This window comes from Oncorhynchus tshawytscha, linkage group LG06 (assembly GCF_018296145.1).
Source record: "Oncorhynchus tshawytscha isolate Ot180627B linkage group LG06, Otsh_v2.0, whole genome shotgun sequence".
Lineage (NCBI taxonomy): Eukaryota > Metazoa > Chordata > Actinopteri > Salmoniformes > Salmonidae > Oncorhynchus > Oncorhynchus tshawytscha.
In genome coordinates, this window is record NC_056434.1 from 26,935,005 (window position 1) to 26,959,175 (window position 24,171).

The 24,171-nt window shown below is 41.3% G+C and overlaps 1 protein-coding gene across 1 annotated transcript in view; it reads right to left on the reverse strand.

Moving 5' to 3' along the window:
- Positions 1–24,171, reverse strand: part of cpne2 (copine II) — a 39,503-nt gene that overhangs the window by 11,634 nt on the left and 3,698 nt on the right. Inside the window, exons 5-14 of the mRNA XM_042323120.1 lie at positions 24,098–24,169; positions 23,667–23,750; positions 23,384–23,473; positions 23,141–23,239; positions 22,565–22,651; positions 21,995–22,054; positions 13,669–13,802; positions 13,336–13,390; positions 12,661–12,712; positions 12,311–12,444 (exon numbers count right to left, since the gene is read on the reverse strand). Coding sequence (XP_042179054.1) covers positions 12,311–12,444; positions 12,661–12,712; positions 13,336–13,390; positions 13,669–13,802; positions 21,995–22,054; positions 22,565–22,651; positions 23,141–23,239; positions 23,384–23,473; positions 23,667–23,750; positions 24,098–24,169 — 867 coding nt within the window. The remainder of the gene's footprint in view (positions 1–12,310; positions 12,445–12,660; positions 12,713–13,335; positions 13,391–13,668; positions 13,803–21,994; positions 22,055–22,564; positions 22,652–23,140; positions 23,240–23,383; positions 23,474–23,666; positions 23,751–24,097; positions 24,170–24,171) is intronic.

Here is a 24,171-nt window from a genome sequence, read left to right on the forward strand (position 1 = left end):
GCACTATGCATTGGGGCAGGTAGTGTTCTCCTGGCATCCGCCAAACCCAGATTTGTCTGTAGGACTGCCAGATGGTGAAGCGTGATTCATCCCTCCAGATAACGCGTTTCCACTGCTCCAGAGTCCAATGATGGTGAGCTTTACACCACTCCAGCTGACGCTTGGTGTTGTACATGGTGATCTTAGGCTTGTGTGTGGCTGCTTGGCCATGGAAACCAATTTCATGAAGCTCCTTACAAACAGTTGTGCTGACGTTGCCGTTTGGAACTCGGTAGTGAGTGTTGCAACCAAGGATAGACAATTTTTACGCACTAGGCGCTTCAGCACTCAGTGGTCCCGTTCTGTGAGCTTGAGTGACTTACCACTTCGTGGCTGAGCCGTTGTTGCTCTTAGGCGTTTCCACTTCACAATAACAGCACCTACAGTTGACTGGGGCAGCTCTAGCAGGGCAGATATTTGACGAACTGACTTATTGGAGCTGTAAGTAGCCCATGTGACTCATTTGGTCTCTCTCCCCCTCAGAATTTAGCTTATACTGTTCTGAATTGGTGGTGTACATGTAGCCTATAGCCAGTTTTAGAGAAATATAATCATTGAATATTGTAAAGGTTTTCATTGTCTGCTTATACGGCCCCGTTATTTATCCTATGTTTCTGACTTGGTGTACAGTCATGGCCAAAAGTTTTGAGAATGACACAAATTTTAATTTTCACAAAGTCTGCTGCCTTAGTTTGTATGATGACAATTTGCATATACTCCAGAATGTTATGAAGAGTGATCAGATGAATTGCAATTAATTGCAAAGTCCCTCTTTGCCATGCAAATTAAATGAATCCCCAAAAAACATTTCCACTGCATTTCAGCCCTGACACAAAGGAACCGCTGACATCATGTCAGTGATTCTCTCGTAAACACAGGTGTGAGTGTTGACGAGGACAAGGCTAGAGATCACTCTGTCATGCTGATTGAGTTTGAATAACAGACTGGAAGCTTCAAAAAGAGGGTGGTGCTTGGAATCATTGTTCTTCCTCTGTCAACCATGGTTACCTGCAAGGAAACACGTGTGGTCTTCATTGCTTTGCACAAAAAGGGCTTCACAGGCAAGGATATTGCTGCCAGTAAGATTGCACCTGAATCAACCATTTATCGTATCATCAAGAACTTCAAGGAGAGCGGTTGAATTGTTGTGAAGAAGGCTTCAGGGCACCCAAGAAAGTCCAGCAAGCGCTAGGACCGTCTCTTAAAGTTGATTCAGCTGCGGGATCGGGGCACCACCAGTACAGAGCTTGCCCAGGAATGGTAGCAGGCAGGTGTGAGTGCATCTGCACGCACAGTGAGGCAAAGACTTTTGGAGGATGGCCTGGTGTCAAGAAGGGCAGCAAAGAAGCCACTTCTCTCCAGGAAAAACATCAGGGGCAGACTGATATTCTGCAAAAGGTACAGGGATTGGATTGCTGAGCACTGGGGTAAAGTCATCTTCTCTGATGAATCCCCTTTCCGATTGTTTGGGGCATCCGGAAAAAAGCTTGTCCGGAGAAGACAAGGTGAGCGCTACCATCAGTCCTGTGTCATGCCAACAGTAAAGCATCCTGAGACCATTCATGTGTGGGGTTGCTTCTCAGCCAAGGGAGTGGGCTCACTCACAATTTTGCCTAAGAACACAGCCATGAATAAAGAATGGTACCAACACATCCTCCGAGAGCAACTTCTCCCAACCATCAAGGAACAGTTTCGTGATGAATGATGTCTTTCCAGCATGATGGAGCACCTTGCCATAAGGCAAAAGTGATATAAGGCAAATGCCATAAGGCAAAACTAAGTGGAACTAAGGGGAACAAAACATAGATATTTTGTGTCCATGGCCAGGAAACTCCCCAGACCTTAATCGCATTGAGAACTTGTGGTCAATCCTCAGGAGGTGGGTGGACAAATATAAACCCACAAATTCTGACAAACTCCAAGCATTGATTATGCAAGAATGGGCTGCCATCAGTCAGGATGTGGCCCATAAGTTAATTGACAGCATGCCAGGGCGGATTGCAGAGGTCTTGAAAAAGAAGGGTCAACACTGCAAATATTGACTCTGCATTTTCATGTAATTGTCAATAAAAGCCTTTGACACTTATGAAATGCTTGTAATTATACTTCAGTATTCCATAGTAACATCTGACAAAAATATCTAAAGACACTGAAGCAGCAAACTTTGTGGAAATTAATCTTTTTGTCATTCTCAAAACCTTTGGCCATAACTGTACAGGGAGAATACTGTAACAACGGCCCATGTTCTGTATTATGTCGCTGTCCATTTCAAAAGTGCTGAACAAAAGCTCGCTAGTTCATGTCTTAATTCAAAATTACGGCTTGCCTCTTATCCACTCACCATTCCATTATGCTATAGTTTGTACATCTCAATTGTTATATTGCTTATATAGGTATATCTCATTAGTAACTTATTAATAATTTTAGGCAATGTTGGAATGATGCATTTCTTTGTTATTGACCCATAGAATTCCAGATTATATTGCGAGGGTTGTTTTGTCTTTTAGACCACATAGGCCAAATAAAATACCCCATATGGTAAGCTATCCACATCTCTCTCTCTCTCTCTCTCTCTCTCTCTCTCTCTCTCTCTCTCTCTCTCTCTCTCTCTCTCTCTCTCTCTCTCTCTCTCTCTCTCTCTCTCTCTCTCTCTCTCTCTCTCTCTCTCTCTCTCTCTCTCTCTCTCTCTCTCTCTCTCTCTCTCTCTCTCTCTCTCTCTCTCTCTCTCTCTCTCTCTCTCTCTCTCTCTCTCTCTCTCTGGTGACTTAAAGAAGGGTCTGCTGAATTGATCTAAACTAACACCTATTTAAATTCTGTCTGTGTCCATTTTGAAAATGCTGAATGAAGGCCTACCTTATTGCAGCTCGTTTGCTTGCACTTGCTTATACTTACAGCTAAGTGTTATTGATATAAGAATAAACATGATGAATTTACTGAACATAAATGTAAAAAGGTTTGTGTACGATTCAAAAGTCTAAACTCATGTCGGCATTAGTTATTGTTGAAGGAGTGTGAGGTTTTATCAAGTTACACCAATTCAAGGAGTCAGTAGAAACCACATTTATTTAAGCAAGTCAGCCATGTCAACTATGGTTTTTAAAGAGGCAGTAAATGAGGCTGAATTAACGTTTTTGCTGCAAATGAGGCTCTGTTGATAACCAGGTGTAGCAGTGATAAGGATTTTCTCCATGGTGCTGAAGGAAAGTTCTGCTGTCAGAACAGCTTTATGTAGACCCTAACAGTTTGTGGGCACCGTTTGTCACTGTTATAGTGCAATTCATGTATTGTTTAGTGTCGTGTAGTGTAGTGGCTTTGCTGGCATGCATCTAAAAAAATCGGTTGAGGTTCCCCCCCAAGATTTACATGCTAAAATCCCCACTGCTGGCGCCAGACAGCTTACCTCATGTGAGACTAAATCTGCTCTATCAGGTACCGATGGCGCTAAAGCAAGAAGCTAATTGTAATTAACATGCAAATAAAAAATCATAACAGTCATGGGAGCCTGGGACCTGATAAACCGGACAACTACACCCAACAACAGTCGAAGGACAGAGGGATACACTAGCTGGAACCGTCTCAATGCAGATAGGACGAAAATGGGCAATTGTTTCCCCCCCATGTTGTTCATCAGGATCTATTGTAGGTGATGAGGCAATGTGGTGTGGACTAAAACACCATAAAACCAGGTGTATCACAAAGCATGATCAAATGAATTGAGAAACATTGAAAAATAGTTTGGCACATTTTCTGGGTCAAATTAACTATGATCTAAATTTGAGAAGCAGCTAGCAAGCTAGTTAGCTCCCAGCTCCAATCTCAAGATTTTCTAAACTAATATCTGACTAACTTAAATATGAAGTTATTTCAGAATGAATGTTAAAGCTGCAATACATACATTTTTTGGTGACTGACCAAATTCACATAGAAATGTGAGTTATCTGTCATTCTCATTGAAAGCAAGTCTAAGAAGCGGCAGATCTATTCTATGTGCGCTATTTCTATTCTTCCAGTTCTTAAGGTTAGTTTTGCGTCTTTTACTTTTGGTTTGTACACCAACTTCAAACAGCTGAAAGTACAATGTATTTGGTTATTGAAAATACATTTCACAGTGGATTAATGGTACAATGATTCTCTACACTTGCTTGTTTTGTCACATAAACTGAAATTAGGTGAACTACTAGAATTTTAGAAACTAGGAAATGGTGGAGTGATTTATGCATATTGCACCTTTGACTAGCTACCATATAGTGCTTTGTGACATTATGTTAGCTAGATATCCCCAGTTAAATAATGTGTTTTCACTTATTGCATCTTCATGCTGCTTGTTGCATTCTCCCTGGTGCACTTGTTCGTCCGTGAGCTGGCTGCTCATTCTAAATAGTATAATCTAACTAATTTGTTCAAAATAGTGGCAGCATGTGTATCAGTGGTCATCCATTTTTTGACATGCAAATAGTGAAATAGGTGTATTTATACTGTTGTTCAAATGCACAGATCGCTTTATGCATTATATTTTCTCAAAGAAACTACCGGTAGTTTTCGAAAACTTGACATATTTCTGTCGTGCTACTTTGTTGATAACTCCAACCACCTGCGCCCTGGGTATTCAGCCAATCAGCGGCCGCCACTGGGACACATGCTTAAACTCACTTTTGATAGACTTCAACAGCTGCAAATTATCGAGATGTGTCACCCAGAGATCCTATTAAATTAATTAAGTATTCTAATTCCTATTCTATGGTGTCACCAACAAAAATGTAAACAATTGGCCTACTGTATAGCAAATGCAGCAAATGGCATTCATTCTTCACGTCATACAAATACAGTGGTGTAAAGTACTTAAGTAAAAATACTTTAAAGTACTAGTCTTTGGAGGTATCTGTACTTTATTTCACTATTTATATGTTTGACCACTTTTACTTTCACTTCATCACATTCCTAAAGAAAATATTATACTTTTTAGTTCATACATTTTTCCTGACAACCAAAAGTACTCTAACTTTTAATACTTAAGTATATTTGAGCAATTACATTTACTTTTGATACTTAAGTATATTTAAAAACAAATACTTTTAGACTTTTACTCAAGTAGTATTTTACTGGCTGACGATTAAGGTATATATCGTATGATAAGTATGACAATTGGGTACTTTTTCCACCACTGTGCAAATAGCACTTATCGGTAGTGCTCAAAGCATGCCATTCTATGAGAGCAGCATTTCTTTTTCAACCATGTTTTGAAGCAATGAGCCCAATAAGTCCTCCATGACAAAAACATAAACAACAGAGTAGGCTAATATATCCATTGTTTTGGGGTTTTGTTCAGGTAAAACAGATAGACTAATGTATAAACATAGCAAAAAAAGAAACGTTGTCATGCTGGAGGGTCATGTCAGGACGAGCTTGCAGGAAGGGTACCACATGAGGGAGGAGGATGTCTTCCCTGTAACGCACAGCATTGAGATTGCCTGCAATGACAACAAACTCAGTCTGACGATGCTGTGACACACCACCGCAGTCCATGACGGACCCTCCACCTCCAAATCGATCCCGCTCCAGAGTACAGGTCTCGGTATAACACTCATTCCTTCGATGATAAACAAGAATCCGACCATCACCCCTGGTGAGACAAAACCGCGACTCGTCAGTGAAGAGCACTTTTTGCCAGTCCTGTCCAAGCCCTCAGTTCAGCCTCTCTCAGCCTATTGCGGACAGTCTGATCACTGATGGAGGGATTGTTGTAACTCGGGCAGTTGTTATTGTCATCCTGTACCTGTCCCGCAGGTGTGATGTTTGGATGTACCGATCATGTGCAGGTGTTGTTACACGCCACTGCGAGGATGATCAGCGGTCTATCCTGTCTCCCTGTAGTGCCGTCTTAAGCGTCTCACAGTACGGATATTGTAATTTATTGCCCTGGCCACATCTGCAGTCCTCATGCCTCCTTGCAGCATGCCTAAGGCATGTTCACGCAGATGAGCAGGGACCCTGGGCATCTTTCTTTTTGGTGTTTTTCAGAGTCAGTAGAAAGGCCTCTTTAGTGTCCTAAGTTTTTATAACTGTGACCTTAATTGCCTACCGTCTGTAAGTGTCACGGCTGGCTGAAGGACTGGACCAAGGTGCAGCATGGTAAGCCTACATTTTATTTTTATTAAAAATGACGCCGACAAAACAAAGAACAAAACAAAACCAAACCGTGAAGCTTTGGGCTATGTGCCCTGAACAAAGTCAAAGTTAACTTCCCACAAAACAGGTGGGGGAAAAGGGTACCTAAGTATGGTTCTCAATCAGAGACAACGATAGACAGCTGTCCCTAATTGAGAACCATACCAGGCCAAGATATAGAAATACAAAACATAGAAAAAAGGACATAGAATGCCCACCCTAGTCACACCCTGGCCTAACCAAAATAGAGAATAAAAAGCCTCTCTATGGCCAGGGCGTGACAGTAAGCTGTTAGTGTCTTAACAACCGATACACAGGTGCATGTTCATTAATTGTTTATGGTTCATTGAACAAGCATGGGAAACAGTGTTAAAACCCTTTACAATGAAGATCTGTGAAGTTATTTGGATTTTTACGAATTATCTTTGAAAGACAGGGTCCTGAAAAAGGGACGTTTATTTCCAAGTCCTATTCTTGAAGATCAAGGAGTATTTAATTCATTGGAATGACTGGAAATCTGACGGACTTTGGTTTTTAATGTAAATACTGTATATAGCCTAATAATTTTATTATGTTTTTATTATGAAGTAGGAAGCAATGTGTTAGAAGCCTACATAATCCCTAAAGTAAAATGCTACATTTGTTTACTGCCAGCTACAGTGAGCTCCAGAAGTATTTTGACAGTGACATATGTTGTTGTTTTTTTGGCTCTGTACTGTCAGCTTTAATTTGAGGGTATTTTCATCCATATCGGGTGAACCATTTAGAAATTACTGCACATTTTGTACAATACAAAAGTATTGGGACAAATTCACTTATGTATATTAAAGTAGTAAAAGGTTAAGTATTTGGTCACATATTCCTAGCACGCAATGACTACATTACGTTTGTGACAGTATAAACTTGTTGGGGGCACTTGCTGTTTGTTTTGGTTATGTTTATCATTTATCAGCCCAATAGAAATGAATGGTGTCATTTTGGAGTAACTTTTATTGTAAATAAGAATAGAATATGTTTGTAAACACTTCTTCATTAATGTGGATGCTACCCAGTGCTTGAATTGGCATGACAAAGGTGCAGGAGCTGTCTTTTTTCAAGTAGGTCCAATAGAATGCTAGAAATACCAGAATAGAGTATTCTATAGAGAACTCTGGTTATTCACTAAATAAAAGGTTAACACATTTTGACAGATGGAATTTCATGACTTCTCCATGACAACCACATTTCCATGACCAATAATTGGTGTGGTCTCTATGTAGCCTACATACAAAAGGTCAGCATAAATGTGGAGAGCTACTGGGTGTGCTGGCTTTTCATCCAGCCATGAAACACACCTGAGCTTATCAAGGTCCAGTTTAGCAGCTGATATTTTGGCTACATAGTCATTGTATCATTTCAAATTCAAAGTGCTGGAGTACAGAGCCAAAACAACAACAAAAAAAGGATCGCTGTCCCAATATTTTGGAGCTCACACTATGTAAACTGTCATTGATTTATCTTGCAATAGATGTTGTTCAATTAGTAATATTCATTTTTGTCTTCGTTTAATGCCTCTGAAAGGGAAAGCAATCTAACAGTAACTGAAAGTAATCTGAGTTCGGGTAATCCAAAAGTTACATTAATGATAAACAATTTGGACAAGTAACTGTAACTGTAATGGATTACATTAGAAGGTAACAAACCCAACACTGTGCACAAATATACATGATTTTACTCAAATAAATTTGATTTTACTCAAATTTACTCACACAGACAGATATACCTTGACAAGTTCACAAACACAGCAACACACACACGGCTTGGCTATTGTCTGTACTGACTGCACTCTAGTCATCTCTGTAGTCTTGTCAGTAGTTTCCTCCCACACAAACACAGTCCCACAGATATACTTGCTGTTGCGCCCCCTTGCTCCTGCCTGCTTCCCGTCAGAAGGGCCACCAGAGCTGGCCTATGTTTGATAGAAGCCCCCGCTCCTGTGGACACTGTGAAGTCTGCTCCTTTAATGTACTTACAGGCACGCTCATTAGTGAATCATTATCTAAGAGACAGAGACAGACACAGCTACCACGCTGAAGCGCAGACGTTTTGCACACACTCACACACAGCCAAAATCATTATCAAAGGCAGGGACAGACATTTACAGTGCCTAGCAGGTGATTTGCAAGTGCACACATGCACACATGCACACATGCAAGGTATTTATCTCTTCCATTTCTAAAACCTTGTGAAGTGAACACAATAGCTCATTTATCTTGTTTTTACAGTTAATATACCAGCAAATTGCAGTAAAATTCTCCTTGGTCTTTCTCTATTTCTCTCCTATTTCTCTGGGGAGACAGGGTGCAATTAGGGATATAAAGCTCCCAGGAGCCTCTGAAGAATGCTTAATAATAATAAGCTATTACTTGTCAAACCCACATGCTGTGTACATCTGAATGTGAAGCCAGGAAACAGAAGGTCCAATGAGGGGTCTGGGCTGTATTTTCACTATTTTTAGGGTATAAGAATGTTAGCTACTGTATATCCTTAACTTTGCACATTATGTCCTGGTCTGTCTTCCTTCCCTGGAGGAAAATACTCTTTAACAGTCTCATTCTAGTCTGTTAGAGTCTCTTGTGTCTCAGTTGGTAGAGCATGGCGCTTGTAATGTCAGGATTGTGGGTTTGATTTCCAAGGGGGAAAAGTAGTAACATTTATGCACTCACTACTGTAAATCCAGAGCATCTGGAGAAGGAGGAGAAAGCAACAGACTGTAGACTAAAGCCGAGGTGGTTTTCCAACAGCAAGGCTCGGTGCAACATGCCAGCGTTGCCATTGTTTATGAAAGTTGCTCTTTAAAATGTTGAAAATGTTGAATGTCTCCAATCCCCATTTCACACACGCATGAACATGAGTGTCACGTTCGTGTGTGTCAAACAAGAACACCCTAATGATTGGTTGACAATAGAGCCTCCCACAATGCAGGTGATGCTCCAGGATGAATTGGTGAAGAGCAACTGTAGAAATGCGCAGACGACTGCAGCCGAAACTTTATGACCTTTGATCACATGATTTTTGATCACATGCAGGCACAAGTCGCACCATTTCTATCCCCATAATGCAACACACTTTGAAAGACGGTCACCAACGATGGTACCCGACTTGACAAAAGTGATCTCCTCGAACGTGGCCACTGTCACATCCTTACTGTCACACTCTCCGGTGCTGCATCTCTGTCTAGAGTCAGAACCTCTCCTGTAGCAGAGACAGACAGACGGCAACAGAATGGAGCAGAACTCTGGGCCTTCGCCCCATTAGTCATTAAAACCCATGAACAACAAAAGGAAAAGAGGGAACATTTGTTCACTGAATCACCTTCTATAAATAACTAGAATTGAAAGGGGGGTTTTAATAGCTGCTCTCTTCTCCTCTGGGCTGGTAATAAGAGCGATTTTCAAAATGCCTCTGCTGACTTTGAACTGACAACCAGAATCAGAGTTTTGAGGTTTTTCCACACAGCAATTAGGATCTGTTAGTGCTGGATCCAACTCCCAGTCTTACATACCCTGAGTCCAAAATGCACGCACGCACACACACACACACACACACACACACACACACACACACACACACACACACACACACACACACACACACACACACACACACACACACACACACACACACACACACACACACACACACACACACACACACACACACACAAAACAGAAAACACACAGCTTGCTGATAGGCCCGTGTGAACAGCAGTAAGGGGACTCATTATTTTCTAATTACAGCATGCTGAGCAGCTCTGAGGGAAACAAGCCTGTCTGATGGACACAGAAAACAATTATTCGTACAGGGAAGGCTGTTCAATGAGATGGACTCTTTACTCTGTAACTGTTATGACTTTACCAATAAGCTAGAGCCTGTTATGTCTCATTATGCATGAGAGGCAGAATACAGAGCACTATTGTTGTAAAAACAGGCATGAGTACAAAGTGTTTGAATAGGTTGCGTATAGAGTTGATGATGTAGACATCACTCCAGCTATTTCCAATATTGTTAAATATGTTTTTTTGATTTGCTTCAGCAAGGGTAAGTTTCCATGGATATGGAATCTTTCTATAAAAACCTCTACCTGGAACAAGAAGACGTCATGTAATGGCTCAGTGGTAGGGTACCTGGGAGTAACCAGCAATGTGTAATTGCTGACACAAAAAAAGCAACATTTGGAGAAAAAAATGGTATGTGGATGAAGGTCATACTTAGGCAAATAAACTATAAAGGGAAATAAATGGCCAGGTACTCAGGTACTTTTTTTGTAATTTCATGAAATGTTGTTTTAGAAAAGGGGCTTTTAAAAAAAAAGTACCTGGGTAACTGCCCCCCGGGCATTTGGCCCCTGGGGTGTCATTTACCCCGGTAGAAGATTATGGCATAGGGTGTTAAAAATCCATTTAATCAGTTTATTTTAAAATTCTTTAGTAAGTAATACTTATAAGCGAAGTCTAGATGTCTTATTTGTATTATTTAAATCAAATATGGGGAGGGGGAATGGCGTTGCACATGTCACCATTAATATCCGCACTAGGAGGAGATTTGATGTTAAGTCCCTTGTTTTAACTGACCTGCATATTCATTTTATTTGTTCTTTCTTTGTTGTTCCTTTTCCATACAATCCATTTTGAACAATTACACTAAATATGATTTATATAATGCAAGTTTTTCAATCCCAGCAGTCTTTAAAATTACATTCAGGAGCAAAAGGGTTTCAATAGTTGTTTTTAATTCATTCAAAAAATATTAATTAGAATATAATATTGGAATGGAATATAACTAATGACATTAAATAACATTGGAATTGAATAATTCATAATAATAACTTAACTAATTCATTCAGTGTAACATTGGAGGCAACTCTCTTATGCTCTGCCATTGCACAATTCTAATTTGTACATAGGTCACAAAACAAGCTATCCCCAGTCAAATTGGAGCACAACTCATGAGTCCACCTCCTGCACTGCTCACACCTAATCCATGTCTCCACCTGTGACTGAAAACAAGGGGAGAGATGCCAATTGAAAAGCTCTCTCTTAAAAACATAGCTAGCTACGTATCTAGCTATATGACTTAAAATGCAAAAGGCTATAAAGTAACATTAACTGTAAAGCTATCAGTCACTTGTGGACACATTGACAACTGCAATTAAGTTACGTTAGATTTTTTACGTATGTTACGTCAAACTATCTGGTAGTAAGGTTGCTAGCTAGCACTTCTAGCAGCTTATGCTAACTTGCTAGCTGGCTAGCATTTACTGCTAGGGAAGTTTCTAGCTAGAAAGTTAGCATAAACTAGCACTAACTAGGCTAGTCATTGTCTAAATGACTAGTAGAAACACATTCATAACCATTAATGGGGGGCTTGTTGCCCCCAACACACTCATCCAACATATTACTACTTTTCGGAGAAAAAAAAATCTCTCTAAACAAGTGGATTATTTATCTTAAGGCTTTCCTACTTGTATATTTAAAACAATTATAGATCTAACTTCATTGGAATATATCTACAACTTTTTCAAAATGTAAGAAAATTGTATCAACTTACCACAAAATCGTTTTGTTGAAATATCTCCAAAAGTTGTGATGACACAGTATATTTTTTGTTGTTGAGCAAGAGCAGTGGCAGCCAAGGAAAGTGTTGAAAAAATTATTTGGTGACATCTTGGGGTCTTAATGTGAATAGGGGTGGGGGCAGTTACCCCCTAGTACCCTATATACCTCTTCAACCTTGTGAATGTTTAAAGGTTCTGTGACTTCAGGAGCTCTGGGTTACTGTTGGCAAACCATCATCACATGATCAGCATGTGCTACCACATCTGGCCCTGGGCAGTGGAACAGTGCTTGTGTTTACTACAAAGTGCACCCGCCTTTAAAGTTAATAAGCATTGGTCATGTGGGGGGATTTACATATAATTTGGAAATGGTAATGTTGACCCATACTAATAACATGAGTCGGATGGACATCTTTAACAGGAAAAATGACAGATTCAATCAAATGAAAATGGATAAGCAATAAAAGAATGAAACTAGAAATCCTAATATTGATGACAAGCAATCCTCACCGCAGCAGTCTCCTGTTGAAGGGCCTGGGTGGCAAAGCGGGCCACATGGGTGATGATGGGGGAGAAGTTGGTGGGGCCGTAGAAACGGATGTGAGGCAGGCAGACAGAGTAGGCCTGGGCAATCCCCTCCACGCCTGACCATAGGAAACAGGAATCACACATGGAAACCAGCACAAACCAGCACCCTCACCAGCAGACAGAGGGCTAAGTATGGTAGTTCTCAAATAAATGAGAAATAACACCCACTCCATGGATAAAGCAAGAAACAAACCCTAATAAGTGCAGCCTGCAGTGAGTACATTGAAATAAGGTTTTTAACAGGGGTTACAGAAAACATAATAGTTGCTCACCTTGGCAGAAAGGATTGGTGGGGTCAAAATTGATGGCAAATTCATGAGACACCTGCAGGTACAGGAGACAAAAATAGGTCTCCTCAGGTGCAGAAATTGTACATTGAGAATTTCCAATGGCTGTAAGAGACTGTAGAGGAATGTGGGAGCACTAGAAATATGCATTTCCATTGTATGATTGCAGCAGGTGGGAAAAGCAGTGAATTGTGTGACAAGCATTTTCTCTTCCTCCATTCCCCCTGCTTCACATGATCTGTTCTTTCTTGCTTTCCTCCTCTCCAAATCCATGACATACATTCCCATCCCTGCACTGCCCTTTCATTCCAATTGTTTCAACCTCTCCCTCTCTTCTTCCTCTAGTCCTCTCCGACCACTGATGGATTTAACCTCCCTAAACGCTTCCCATAAAGTATCTGAACGCAAGGCTAAATATTCTGTCCATTTCTGTTGCTCAGCCTCCTTATTCAGTTGTCCTTTACATCAGTGCAGTGCCATGGCAACGCAGATGGGATTACAGTTGCATAATTATTGGAATATGCCTGTTTTATAAATACTCTGGGATGCCGCTGTCTTCCAGTCTCCCTCTTCTCTTTAGCATTACTTTTGGCTCTACGTCTATCATATGTAGTGTGCCGTGAAGACACACCCTCACACGTAGACAGTTTATACACTTACTTTCCAGTCTGGAGGGAGTTGAGCCCCAAATCCCAGAGCAGGAAACATTTTGTCACTGAGGAAGGAGGGCAACAGATTGACAGGGATGAGTAAAAAGCAACTTCATCAGAATTCAACATGCAATTTTGCATTATGGAATTTCTCAATAAACTTGGATTGGTACTTTATCAGAAACAATGAGTGACAAAGAATATGACTGAGTAGACAGAATTAGAAGAGTTGAAGGGACCTTTTAGTGACTTATGACTGTGATGTATAAAATACAATACTTTATTTATCTGTGATTTGATCATATTGAGTACTGTTATTACTGTTTACACTAATGGGACTCACGTGTCATAGTCCTGGATGATCTGGCCCACAGCCAGGATGGCGGACAAGTACTCATTGCTGCCCAGAGGGTTGATGAAGTGAAGAGAGGAGGCCTCCCGAGGGTTCCCATTAGACGCTGTGAAATCAATGCCAACCTACAGGAATAGCAAGACAGGAGACAGACATGCTCACAAACACAAACAAGGCCTATAAATCAGCTTAAATATGAACAAAGGTGTGGAGCATATAAAAAGAATCCAGTGAATCCTACAGAGCCTTATTTCAGGATCCTGTCCTCGGGCAAAGATGGTTACAATATAAACATGGTAATTAACTCAAAGAATTCAACAAGCCCTCCCAAGCCCACATCTTCATTCAGTCCATGCTAATGCCTTTAACCAACAATCCTATCAAAGAGCATGGCTTCTACTCAGATCTCCTCCAGTTCCTACCAAAGTTGTGGCTGATAACTGGACAGCCTCTATTAGACAATAGATGGACAAGGTGAGGAGAGAGAAAGAGAGAGAGAGAGAAAGAGAGAGAGAAAGAGAGAGTGAGAAAGACAGAAAGAGAGGGAAAGGGAGAGAGAGATGCGATCTGACAGAATCAGGGTGCCACTTCATATGCCCAATCCCCTGCATCTCAATCAAGCCCTAGGCAATGTGATGAGTGTGCTTCTACTCTGCATGAGCAGGGAACTGACTCAAATCTTTAGCTTTATCTCAATTTAGTCCAGATGAATGACCATGTTTCTTAACCATACCTTTAACTCTGGGTACAGGGTTATGAAAGGGCTGGCCGGTGCTGTGATAACAACCTAATGTACAATCAGATGACCTCATGAATGACTACAAGTCTTAACACTGGTCTACTAAGCACCACTCCACACCGCAGGTCTGACCTCTAGGCTAGTTTGACAAATACTCTAAAGCTGCTTTTAATACAATGCTACACTACTGTGTTATATAGTCAATATGTTTTCCCATGCAACTACTGCAAACATTGTAGTCTCTAGTTCCAGTCTATATATGAGCAGGGTTCTCATCTGCATCTCTGTTGAGATTTCCCCTCTAACAGATTAGGATTAGGTGCATGCTGAATCTGATTGAATGCAGTGGAACAGGTAGAGAGAACATCTTTCTCTGTGAGACAAATCAAAGAACTCTGACAAAAGACAGCAGGTTAAGAGAACTGCAGGATGCACCTTTGAGGATTTAGATTCACATTCTTTCTCAGACACTGATCTTGACTGAATTATAACATGCAGGGGTGAACTCTTTAAATAATTTAAATTATCATATTGGATTAAGGTAGATGATTAAGGTGTTACTACTGGTGTTTTGAATATATATTTTTAATACAAATAGAATTCTCCCAGTATAAATTGTAGTACCTCCTCTTTTAAAATGGGAAACATTTAGTAAAACTGTCAGGATTCATTTCAAATGTCCTGTCTAGCAGCTAGGTTTTTAGAAAATGTAAACTAAAAGGGCAAAAACATTATGGATACATTACAAACACAGAAGCCAAACCATGGAGATAGTCTCCAGTCATGTTCCTATTATTGTTTTCAGTCTCTCCCCTTTTATTCCTGCAAAGACATAGTCTGGCTTCGGCACAAATCACAGTAACTATGGCAACACAAATGTTCCATTTGCTTTAAACATTTTTCTGACAATAACACGGGGAGAAAATAATTTCTTGAACAGGACCACACATAGAGCCTGCTAATCAGAACAATGTCTGTGGTCCACAACCACATAAATAAACACATCTGGTCACAGACAATTAACTAAAGAGGTGTGGCAGAATAAAACATTAATGGAAAGTTAATGTTGCCATTCAGGGAATAATAAAATACAGGTGGAGATTTTTGCTGAGAAAATAGGAAAATAGATCATGCGCATATTTTGGCACCACAAAGGGAACAGATCCTCCGAGTATTTCACGCTAGCATGGATACGTAAATGGTGGTAGACAATGTTTCAGCACAATTGGAGATAAATACACTGGCTGGCCAATAATAGAGCTCTGACACAAAGGTGTGACATCACCAGGGACGCACAATGTTTCTCTCATCAGCCTGAGCCAAAAATAGACCAATGACGATTTTCTCCTACTTGTCACATTCTGACATTAGTTCTTTTATTATGTCTTTGTTTTAGTATGGTCAGGGCGTGAGTTGGGTGGGTCGTCTATGTTCGTTTTTCTATGATTTGCTATTTCTGTGTTTGGCCTGGTATGGTTCTCAATCAGAGGCAGCTCTCAATCGTTGTCCCTGATTGAGAACCATATTTAGGTAGCCTGTTTTCTATTGTGTTTCGTGGGTGATTATTTTCTGTTTAGTGTGTGTTGCACCTGACGGAGGTGTTTCGTTTGTTCTCTTTTGTTACTTTGTATTTAGTGTTCAGTTCAGTTTATTAAAAGGATGAACACTTACCACGCTGTGCATTGGTCTAACATTTCTTACTCCTCATCAGAGGAGGACGAAGGTTGAACGTTACACTACTATGGAGAAATCTGAACCTACAAGATCTTAATTTGACCAGTTTCTCTCAGCAGGATAATAAATCCTTCAGCAACAGGAAATTTGAAATGTTGTGTGGATTATACATTTATAGTTAGGGCAAATCAAGTCTGACATTTTAAAATGGAAATTATAAACTTTGGAAGCCTTTTTAAACCTTGAAGATCCTACACCTGTACCATGTTTCCAAAGATGTACAGTACTATAATATTCAATGAATGAAGTAACATATGCAAGTGTGTTTGTTTTTGTATGTCAAAAAATAAACTAAAATTGTATTCGTCACATGACGCCCATGCTTCGTAAGCAACAGGTGTGGACTAACAGTGAAATGGTTACCCACGAGCCTTTCCTGACAATGCAGAGGCAAAGAAATAGAGAAATAATAGAACAATAAAACAGGTAATAGTAATAATAGACACACAATGAGTAACAATAACTTGGCTATATACAAGTTAGTGCAAAAAGGGTCAATGCAGATAGTTAAGAAATAGCTACCTGGACTAAGTATTAAGCAGGTTTGTAGCTTGGGGGAAGAAGCTGTTCAGGGTCCTGTTGGTTAAAAACTTGTCGTACCGCATCGGTACCGCTTGCCATGCAGTAGTAGAGAGAACAGTCTATGACTTGGGTGGCTGGAGTCTGACAGTTTTTGAGGTACTTTTCTGACACCGCCTGGTATAGAGGTCCTGGTTGGCAGTGATGTACTGGGTCGTACGCACTACCCTCTGTAGCGCCTTACAGTTGATGCCAAGCACTCTGAGGAACCTGAAGCTCTCAACGTGCTCCACTACAGCCCGCCAATGTTAATGGGGGTGTGCTGGGCCCTCCATTTCCTTTAGTCCACGATCAGCTTCTTTGTCTTGCTGAAGTTGAGGAAGAGGTTGTTGTACTGGCACCTCACTGCCAGGTCTCTGAACTCCTCCCTTTAGGGTGTCTCATCACTGTCTAATCGTCAACAGTGATTAGGCCTGGGTGCAGTCGTGGGTGAACAGGGAGTACAGGAGGCACTGGCGTACCCGACAGCCCGCGGAAGGCGGAGGGGCTCACGAGTTCTGGGGGCCAATGTGCCTCTCACAGATGTCTATTTTTTATTCATTTAATAAATCATTTTGACAGTAACCCTCCAAAAAGTAATTCATACACATTTCCATAAGTAAATGTTTGTTTCTTCAGGAATGTGACTAAAAAAAGTGATATATAAAAAATAAAGTATGCGGGGGATGCTTTTATTTATTTATTTTAATTACATTTATTTAATAGGCAAGTCAATTAAGAACAAATTCTTATTTACAACGACGGCCTACCCCGGCCAAATCCGGACGATGCTGGGCCACCCCATGGGACTCACAATCATGGCCGGATGTGATACAGCCTGGACAAATCAGTGGACAAATGCCATAGTCAAGGCTATGACGGAGCCAGTATAGTGAGTGGAGCTTACTCAGGTGTTCAAAAGTGCATATCAGACCGAGAGCCTAACGCTTCTTAGGGAGGTTTAGTTTAGAAATGATCTCTCTGCAGAAGCGACACACCGTTCTGTAACATCTTTAATTGAGCCTCTCATTCTCCTCAATTGCCAGCCTAAATACATTACGGAAAGAGTTTAACAGTATAGGAAGCAGTTGAAACAGTTCTTGAGGGAAAAAGAACAACAAAAAAAGCTGTTTGCGATTTTGTTCATACTGGTGAACTGGTGTTTGTTTAGTGGTTGCAATATCAACAGTCCCTTATCTCTGGTCTATCTTGGCTTGCATCATTCAAGACTACGTTTAAATTGTGTGCAGCGCAACGGACATATAATGCACAATATCTCAGGAAAGACTGTGGGTTGTCAATACAGAAAACAGTCAGGCCCGCAACCTGGACTACAGGCCGTGGGGAAAGCATTTGCACACAAAACACCAGGGGAGACTCTCAAATGGAATTTAATTTACCTTGAATATTGCAGCCCATTTGTGTAGGCTATCAGCTAGACAAAACCCGTTCAACGATAAATAGTGTCTGAATTTATCCTCAAGTCGACTACTTTTTTTCTCATTGTTTGGCTATTTAATGTGTACATTTTTATAAAACGTTTATAAGTAGTAGCTAAATACGATACATAGCTATAGACAGTACACTGCATAATGAAACAATCCCTAGTAAGCTAGTGTTTTGAGCGTGGACTGAATGTATTATTTGGCATTAATAGACTGGTTTTACGCACAACTTTCTATCCAAGTTGGGAGAGAGTGTGAGGACGGCTCATGTCATGCAGATTCAGGTAGCCTATAGAGAACAGTTGATTATATAAAAAAATGTATGCTGTTGCATCTAACATTTATTTTACAATCTGCAATGTTCGAATATCCAACATTAATTACTGAACAAGTCAGCCAGCAGTATAAAAATGCCAGCATTGCAACACCGTGTATAGCATCGTGAAATGTTAGGCATAACATGACAAAATTATGATCAAATAGGCCTACCAATAAGCATGTATCCTTTAGTTAAAGCTAAGCTAAGCCCTGGCTCCACAGAAAGCATATCATCGATTCGATAGGCATGAAGCCGCATAGACATGTCTAAATTTCAGCACCATGGACAGAGATCGGTAGTCTATACTTCAACCTTGCGGAGGCCCAGAGAAACTGCGTTACGCTAGTGACAGGAGGGGACTAAGCACCCACTCCTGAGGGGCCCCCATGTTGAGGGTCAGCGTGGCTGACGTGTTGATGCCTAACCTCACCACCTGGGGGCGTCAAGAAGTCCAGGATCTAGTTGGAGTAGTTGCAGAGGGAGGTGTTCAGTCTCAGGGTCCTTAGCATAGTGATGAGCTTGGAGGGTACTATGGTGTTGAACACTGAGCTGTTGTCAATGAACAGCATCCTCACGTACTGTAGGTGTTTCTTTTGTCCAGTTGGGAAAGGGCAGTGTGGAGAGCAGTAGAGATTGCGTTATCTGTGGATCTGTTGGGGCAGTATGTGAATTGTCGTGGGTCCAGGGTGTCTGGGATGATGGTGTTGATGTGAGTCATGAGCAGCCTTTCAAAGCACTTAATGGCAACAGATGTGAATGTTATAGGGCGATAATCATTTAGACAGGTTACCTTGGCGTTCTTGGGCACAGGGATGGTGGTCCGCTTCAAAGATGTAGGTATTACAGACTGGTCAGGGAGATGTTGAAAATGTCATTGACGACACTTGCCAGCTGGTCAGCACATACTCTGAGTGCGCATACTGGTAATTCGACATGCCGTGCGGCCTTGTAAATGTTAACCTGTTTAAAGGTCTTGCTCACACGGCTATGGAGAGCGTGATCACACAGTCATCTGGAATAGCTGGTGCACTCACGCATGATTTAGTGTTGCTTGCCTCGAAGCGAGCATAGAAGGCATTTTTAGCTCGACTGGTAGACTCGCGTCACTCGGCAGCTCATGACTGGGTTTCCTTTTGTAATCCGTGATATTTTTGAAGCCCTGCCACATCCGACGAGCATCAGAGCCGGTGTAGTAGGATTCGATCTTAGTCCTGTTTTGACACTTTGCCTGTTTGATGGTTTGTCAGAGGGCATAGCGAGATATCTTATAAGAGTCCGGGTTAGTGTCCAGCTCCTTTGAAGCAGCAGCTCTAGCCTTCAGCCCCAGTGCGGATGTTGCTTGTAATCCATGGCTTCTGGTTTGGATATGTACGTACAGTCACTGTGGGGACGACGTCATCAATGCACATGTTAATAAAGCCGGTGACTGATGTGGTAAACTCCTCAATGCCATCGGATGAGTTCCGGAACATATTCCAGTCAGTGCTAGCGAAAGTCCTGTAGATTAGCATTGGACCACTTCCATATTGAGCGAGTCACTGATACTTCCTGTTTGAGATTTTGCTTGTAAGCAGGAATCAGGAGGATAGATTTTCCAAATGGAAGGTGAGGGAGAGCTTTGTATGCATCTCTGTTTGTGGAGTAAAGGTGATCTAGAGTTTTTAGCCTCTAGTTGCACAGGTGACATGCTGGTAGAAATGAGATAAAACGGATTTCAGTTTTCCTGCATTAAATAACCGGCCACTAGGAGAGTGAGAGTACAGGGTCAGAGTTTACAGGTAGCGAGTGGGAGTAAAGGGTCAGAGTCTACAGGTAGAAAGTGGGAGTACAGGGTCACAGTTTACAGGTAGAGCATTAGAGTACAGGGTCAGAGTTTATAGGTAGAGCATTAGAGTACAGGGTCAGAGTTTATAGGTAGAGCATTAGAGTACAGGGTCAGAGTTTATAGGTAGAGCATTAGAGTACAGGGTCAGAGTTTACAGGTAGAGCGTTAGAGTACAGGGTCAGAGTTTATAGGTAGAGCGTTAGAGTACAGGGTCAGAGTTTACAGGTAGAGAGTGGGAGTAAAGGGTCAGAGTTTATAGGTAGAGCATTAGAGTACAGGGTCAGAGTTTACAGGTAGAGCGTTAGAGTACAGGGTCAGAGTTTACAGGTAGAGAGTGGGAGTAAAGGGTCAGAGTTTATAGGTAGAGCATTAGAGTACAGGGTCAGAGTTTACAGGTAGAGCGTTAGAGTACAGGGTCAGAGTTTATAGGTAGAGCGTTAGAGTACAGGGTCAGAGTTTACAGGTAGAGCGTTAGAGTACAGGGTCAGAGTTTATAGGTAGAGCATTAGAGTACAGGGTCAGAGTTTACAGGTAGAGCGTTAGAGTACAGGGTCAGAGTTTATAGGTAGAGCGTTAGAGTACAGGGTCAGAGTTTATAGGTAGAGCATTAGAGTACAGGGTCAGAGTTTACAGGTAGAGAGTGGGAGTAAAGGGTCAGAGTTTTCAGGTAGAGAGTGGGAGTACAGGGTCAGAGTTTATAGGTAGAGCATTAGAGTACAGGGTCAGAGTTTACAGGTAGAGCATTAGAGTACAGGGTCAGAGTTTATAGGTAGAGCGTTAGAGTACAGGGTCAGAGTTTATAGGTAGAGCGTTAGAGTACAGGGTCAGAGTTTATAGGTAGAGCGTTAGAGTACAGGGTCAGAGTTTATAGGTAGAGCGTTAGAGTACAGGGTCAGAGTTTACAGGTAGAGAGTGGGAGTAAAGGGTCAGAGTTTTCAGGTAGAGAGTGGGAGTAAAGGGTCAGAGTTTTCAGGTAGAGAGTGGGAGTAAAGGGTCAGAGTTTTCAGGTAGAGAGTGAGAGTACAGGGTCAGAGTTTACAGGTAGAGAGTGGGAGTAAAGGGTCAGAGTTTTCAGGTAGAGAGTGGGAGTACAGGGTCAGAGTTTATAGGTAGAGCATTAGAGTACAGGGTCAGAGTTTACAGGTAGAGAGTGGGAGTACAGGGTCAGAGTTTATAGGTAGAGCGTTAGAGTACAGGGTCAGAGTTTACAGGTAGGGAGTGGGAGTACAGGGTCAGAGTTTACAGGTAGAAAGTGGGAGTACAGGGTCAGAGTTTACAGGTAGGGAGTGGGAGTACAGGGTCAGAGTTTATAGGTAGAGCGTTAGAGTACAGGGTCAGAGTTTACAGGTAGGGAGTGGGAGTACAGGGTCAGAGTTTACAGGTAGAAAGTGGGAGTACAGGGTCAGAGTTTACAGGTAGGGAGTGGGAGTACAGGGTCAGAGTTTACAGGTAGAGAGTGGGAGTACAGGGTCAGAGTTTACAGGTAGAAAGTGGGAGTACAGGGTCAGAGTTTACAGGTAGACAGTGGGAGTACAGGGTCAGAGTTTACAGGTAGACAGTGGGAGTACAGGGTCAGAGTTTACAGGTAGACAGTGGGAGTACAGGGTCAGAGTTTACAGGTAGGGAGTGGTGATACATGGTCAGAGTTTACAGGTAGAACGTGGGAGACACATTGAGGTAAATGATGACATACTCACAGTGAACATGATTTGGCATCCACCTAAAATATAGTCCAGGAAGGTATAGTCCCTTTCAACCTGAGGAGACAGTATTCAAAGATTATTCTAACTCTGCTCAAACCATTCCATCCATAATGTAGCAAGTTCAAATTATTTTTCCTTTAGATAAATAATTGGAGAAGGCACAGAAGTGGCACTTTGATAGGATTGAGTAGTCTCCATACTCAGTAATTGGCTGCCTGAACAAAGGTGATTACTGCATGCAGCCCCTGGTTGACTGTGTGAGACTGACATGTGTTTTGTGCTGATATTAATAAATACATTTAATAGCGATTTGAGCCATTACTCTAATCCCTGCCTGCAGCAAAACCAAAATTACAGGCATTTTGTTTGTAATAAAAAAATTATTATGAAGGAAAGTCATTAGCTGTGTGCATAAGGCTTTAATGTGCATTCATAATTTAATTAAAAGGCAGTCTCCTTTTAGACTTAATATGCATTTTGCAGTTGCCATAGTGGGTTGACTAATTAGTCATTAAGAGGGATAGTGTACACTATATCTATTAGACTCTTTGTGTCTTGGTTCACCTTGCATGACTTCAGAATGATGATTCCAGAGTTTTTGTAGCTCTTTTTCTTCTTCTGTTTCTTGGGATTAATGCATTCAAATTCGATCTGGAGCAGAAGAACACAGAGTAAGAAATTACCACTGGGACCCCTCTGCACATCCACACAACGTACACGCTTTCTCACATCGGCTGTGTTTGCATTTCTGCCATTAGCTAATGACACAGGGTTTTCAACAGGAAGTCAAGAGCCAAAAACGTAAGTCAAATACAGAGCTGTTCCTATACTTCTCTCTCCAGATGTGGCCGGGCTGTAAAATAAAGCATAACCCAACATGTATTAACGAGGTTAAAAACAAGGCGTAAATAAGCTCTTGTGAATATCCAAATGAACAGGTGTCTTCCATTCAGAAATGGTGACCTGTGTTAACTGCTGTGTTAACTGTAGTGTCTTAAGTGAGTCATCCACTCACAGTGTGGAGAACACAGAGTTGAGACAATGTAAAAAATTGTGTTTGATCCACATCACAGCATGACTAAAGCATGCAGAACAAACCCCCATAGATAAACTGGAGTAGCTCTCAAATCCATCCCTCACCTCCAGTGAATTTTGGGCTTCACTCATCTTGTTGACAGTGGTCTGAAACTCTCCAATGAAGTCATGGCCTCCATCGTTGTCGTAATCATAGCACAGTACCTAAAATACGAGACAACATGCAGTAATACCACAATAAATAACTTCTTAAAATGTATTTGGCTATCTACATACTGTATCTAAAGGGGATTCTATTTTCATACCATCGCCCTCAGATGAATGCACATGTTGATAAACCGTACTCACCTTGATGCTCCTGTCCACGTCCCCGTTACAGAGGGAGATGAGTGGTACTGTGAAGGGCTTCCACACCGGGTCCAGAGTGTTCTTTATCACCTGCAGCACAAAAACAGCTACAATGAGAACACTTCTTCCATGTTACTTGGAATACAGAACTCAGAAGCAAATCCAAGCCTATCCAGTTACTGTTGTCAGCAGGTGGTAAGACACCTTGTTTAGTGATATAACACACTCAGTTCTGCAGTATTGACATTTAAATAGTTTAAACAGCCACCACCGACCAACTCACCTCTGTCCTGTGGACTAACATCCATTTCCCATCATCTCCTTGCTTATGGAACTCTAGGTAGGGGTCTGATTTACCAAAGAAATCCTACAAAACAAAACAATCTGTTTTGACTATGACCCACAAAGCTGCCAGAATACCACTATAAAAATACAAATACAATTGTGTGAACTAACTCTTGCACTTGACTGTTTTTCCCTCTTACTATCTCTGACTTTGCAACTTTGAGGGAAAATGTACATACTATGATTGTTATATGTGGTTGTCCCACCTAGCTAGCTTAAGATGAATGCACTAATTAAAGTAGCTCTGGATAAGAGCATCTGCTAAATGACTCAAATGTAAAATATAAATGGACAAAATATTATAGTTGTTCCAAATATTAAGTAAGAACCTTTTAACAGAGATGATAATATAGTAGCAGTAACTCTTACCTTCTTGTCAAGCTTTCTCCCACACAATGTCAATGTGATTATTCTATTGTCTGACAGTTCCAGCGCAGTTATCT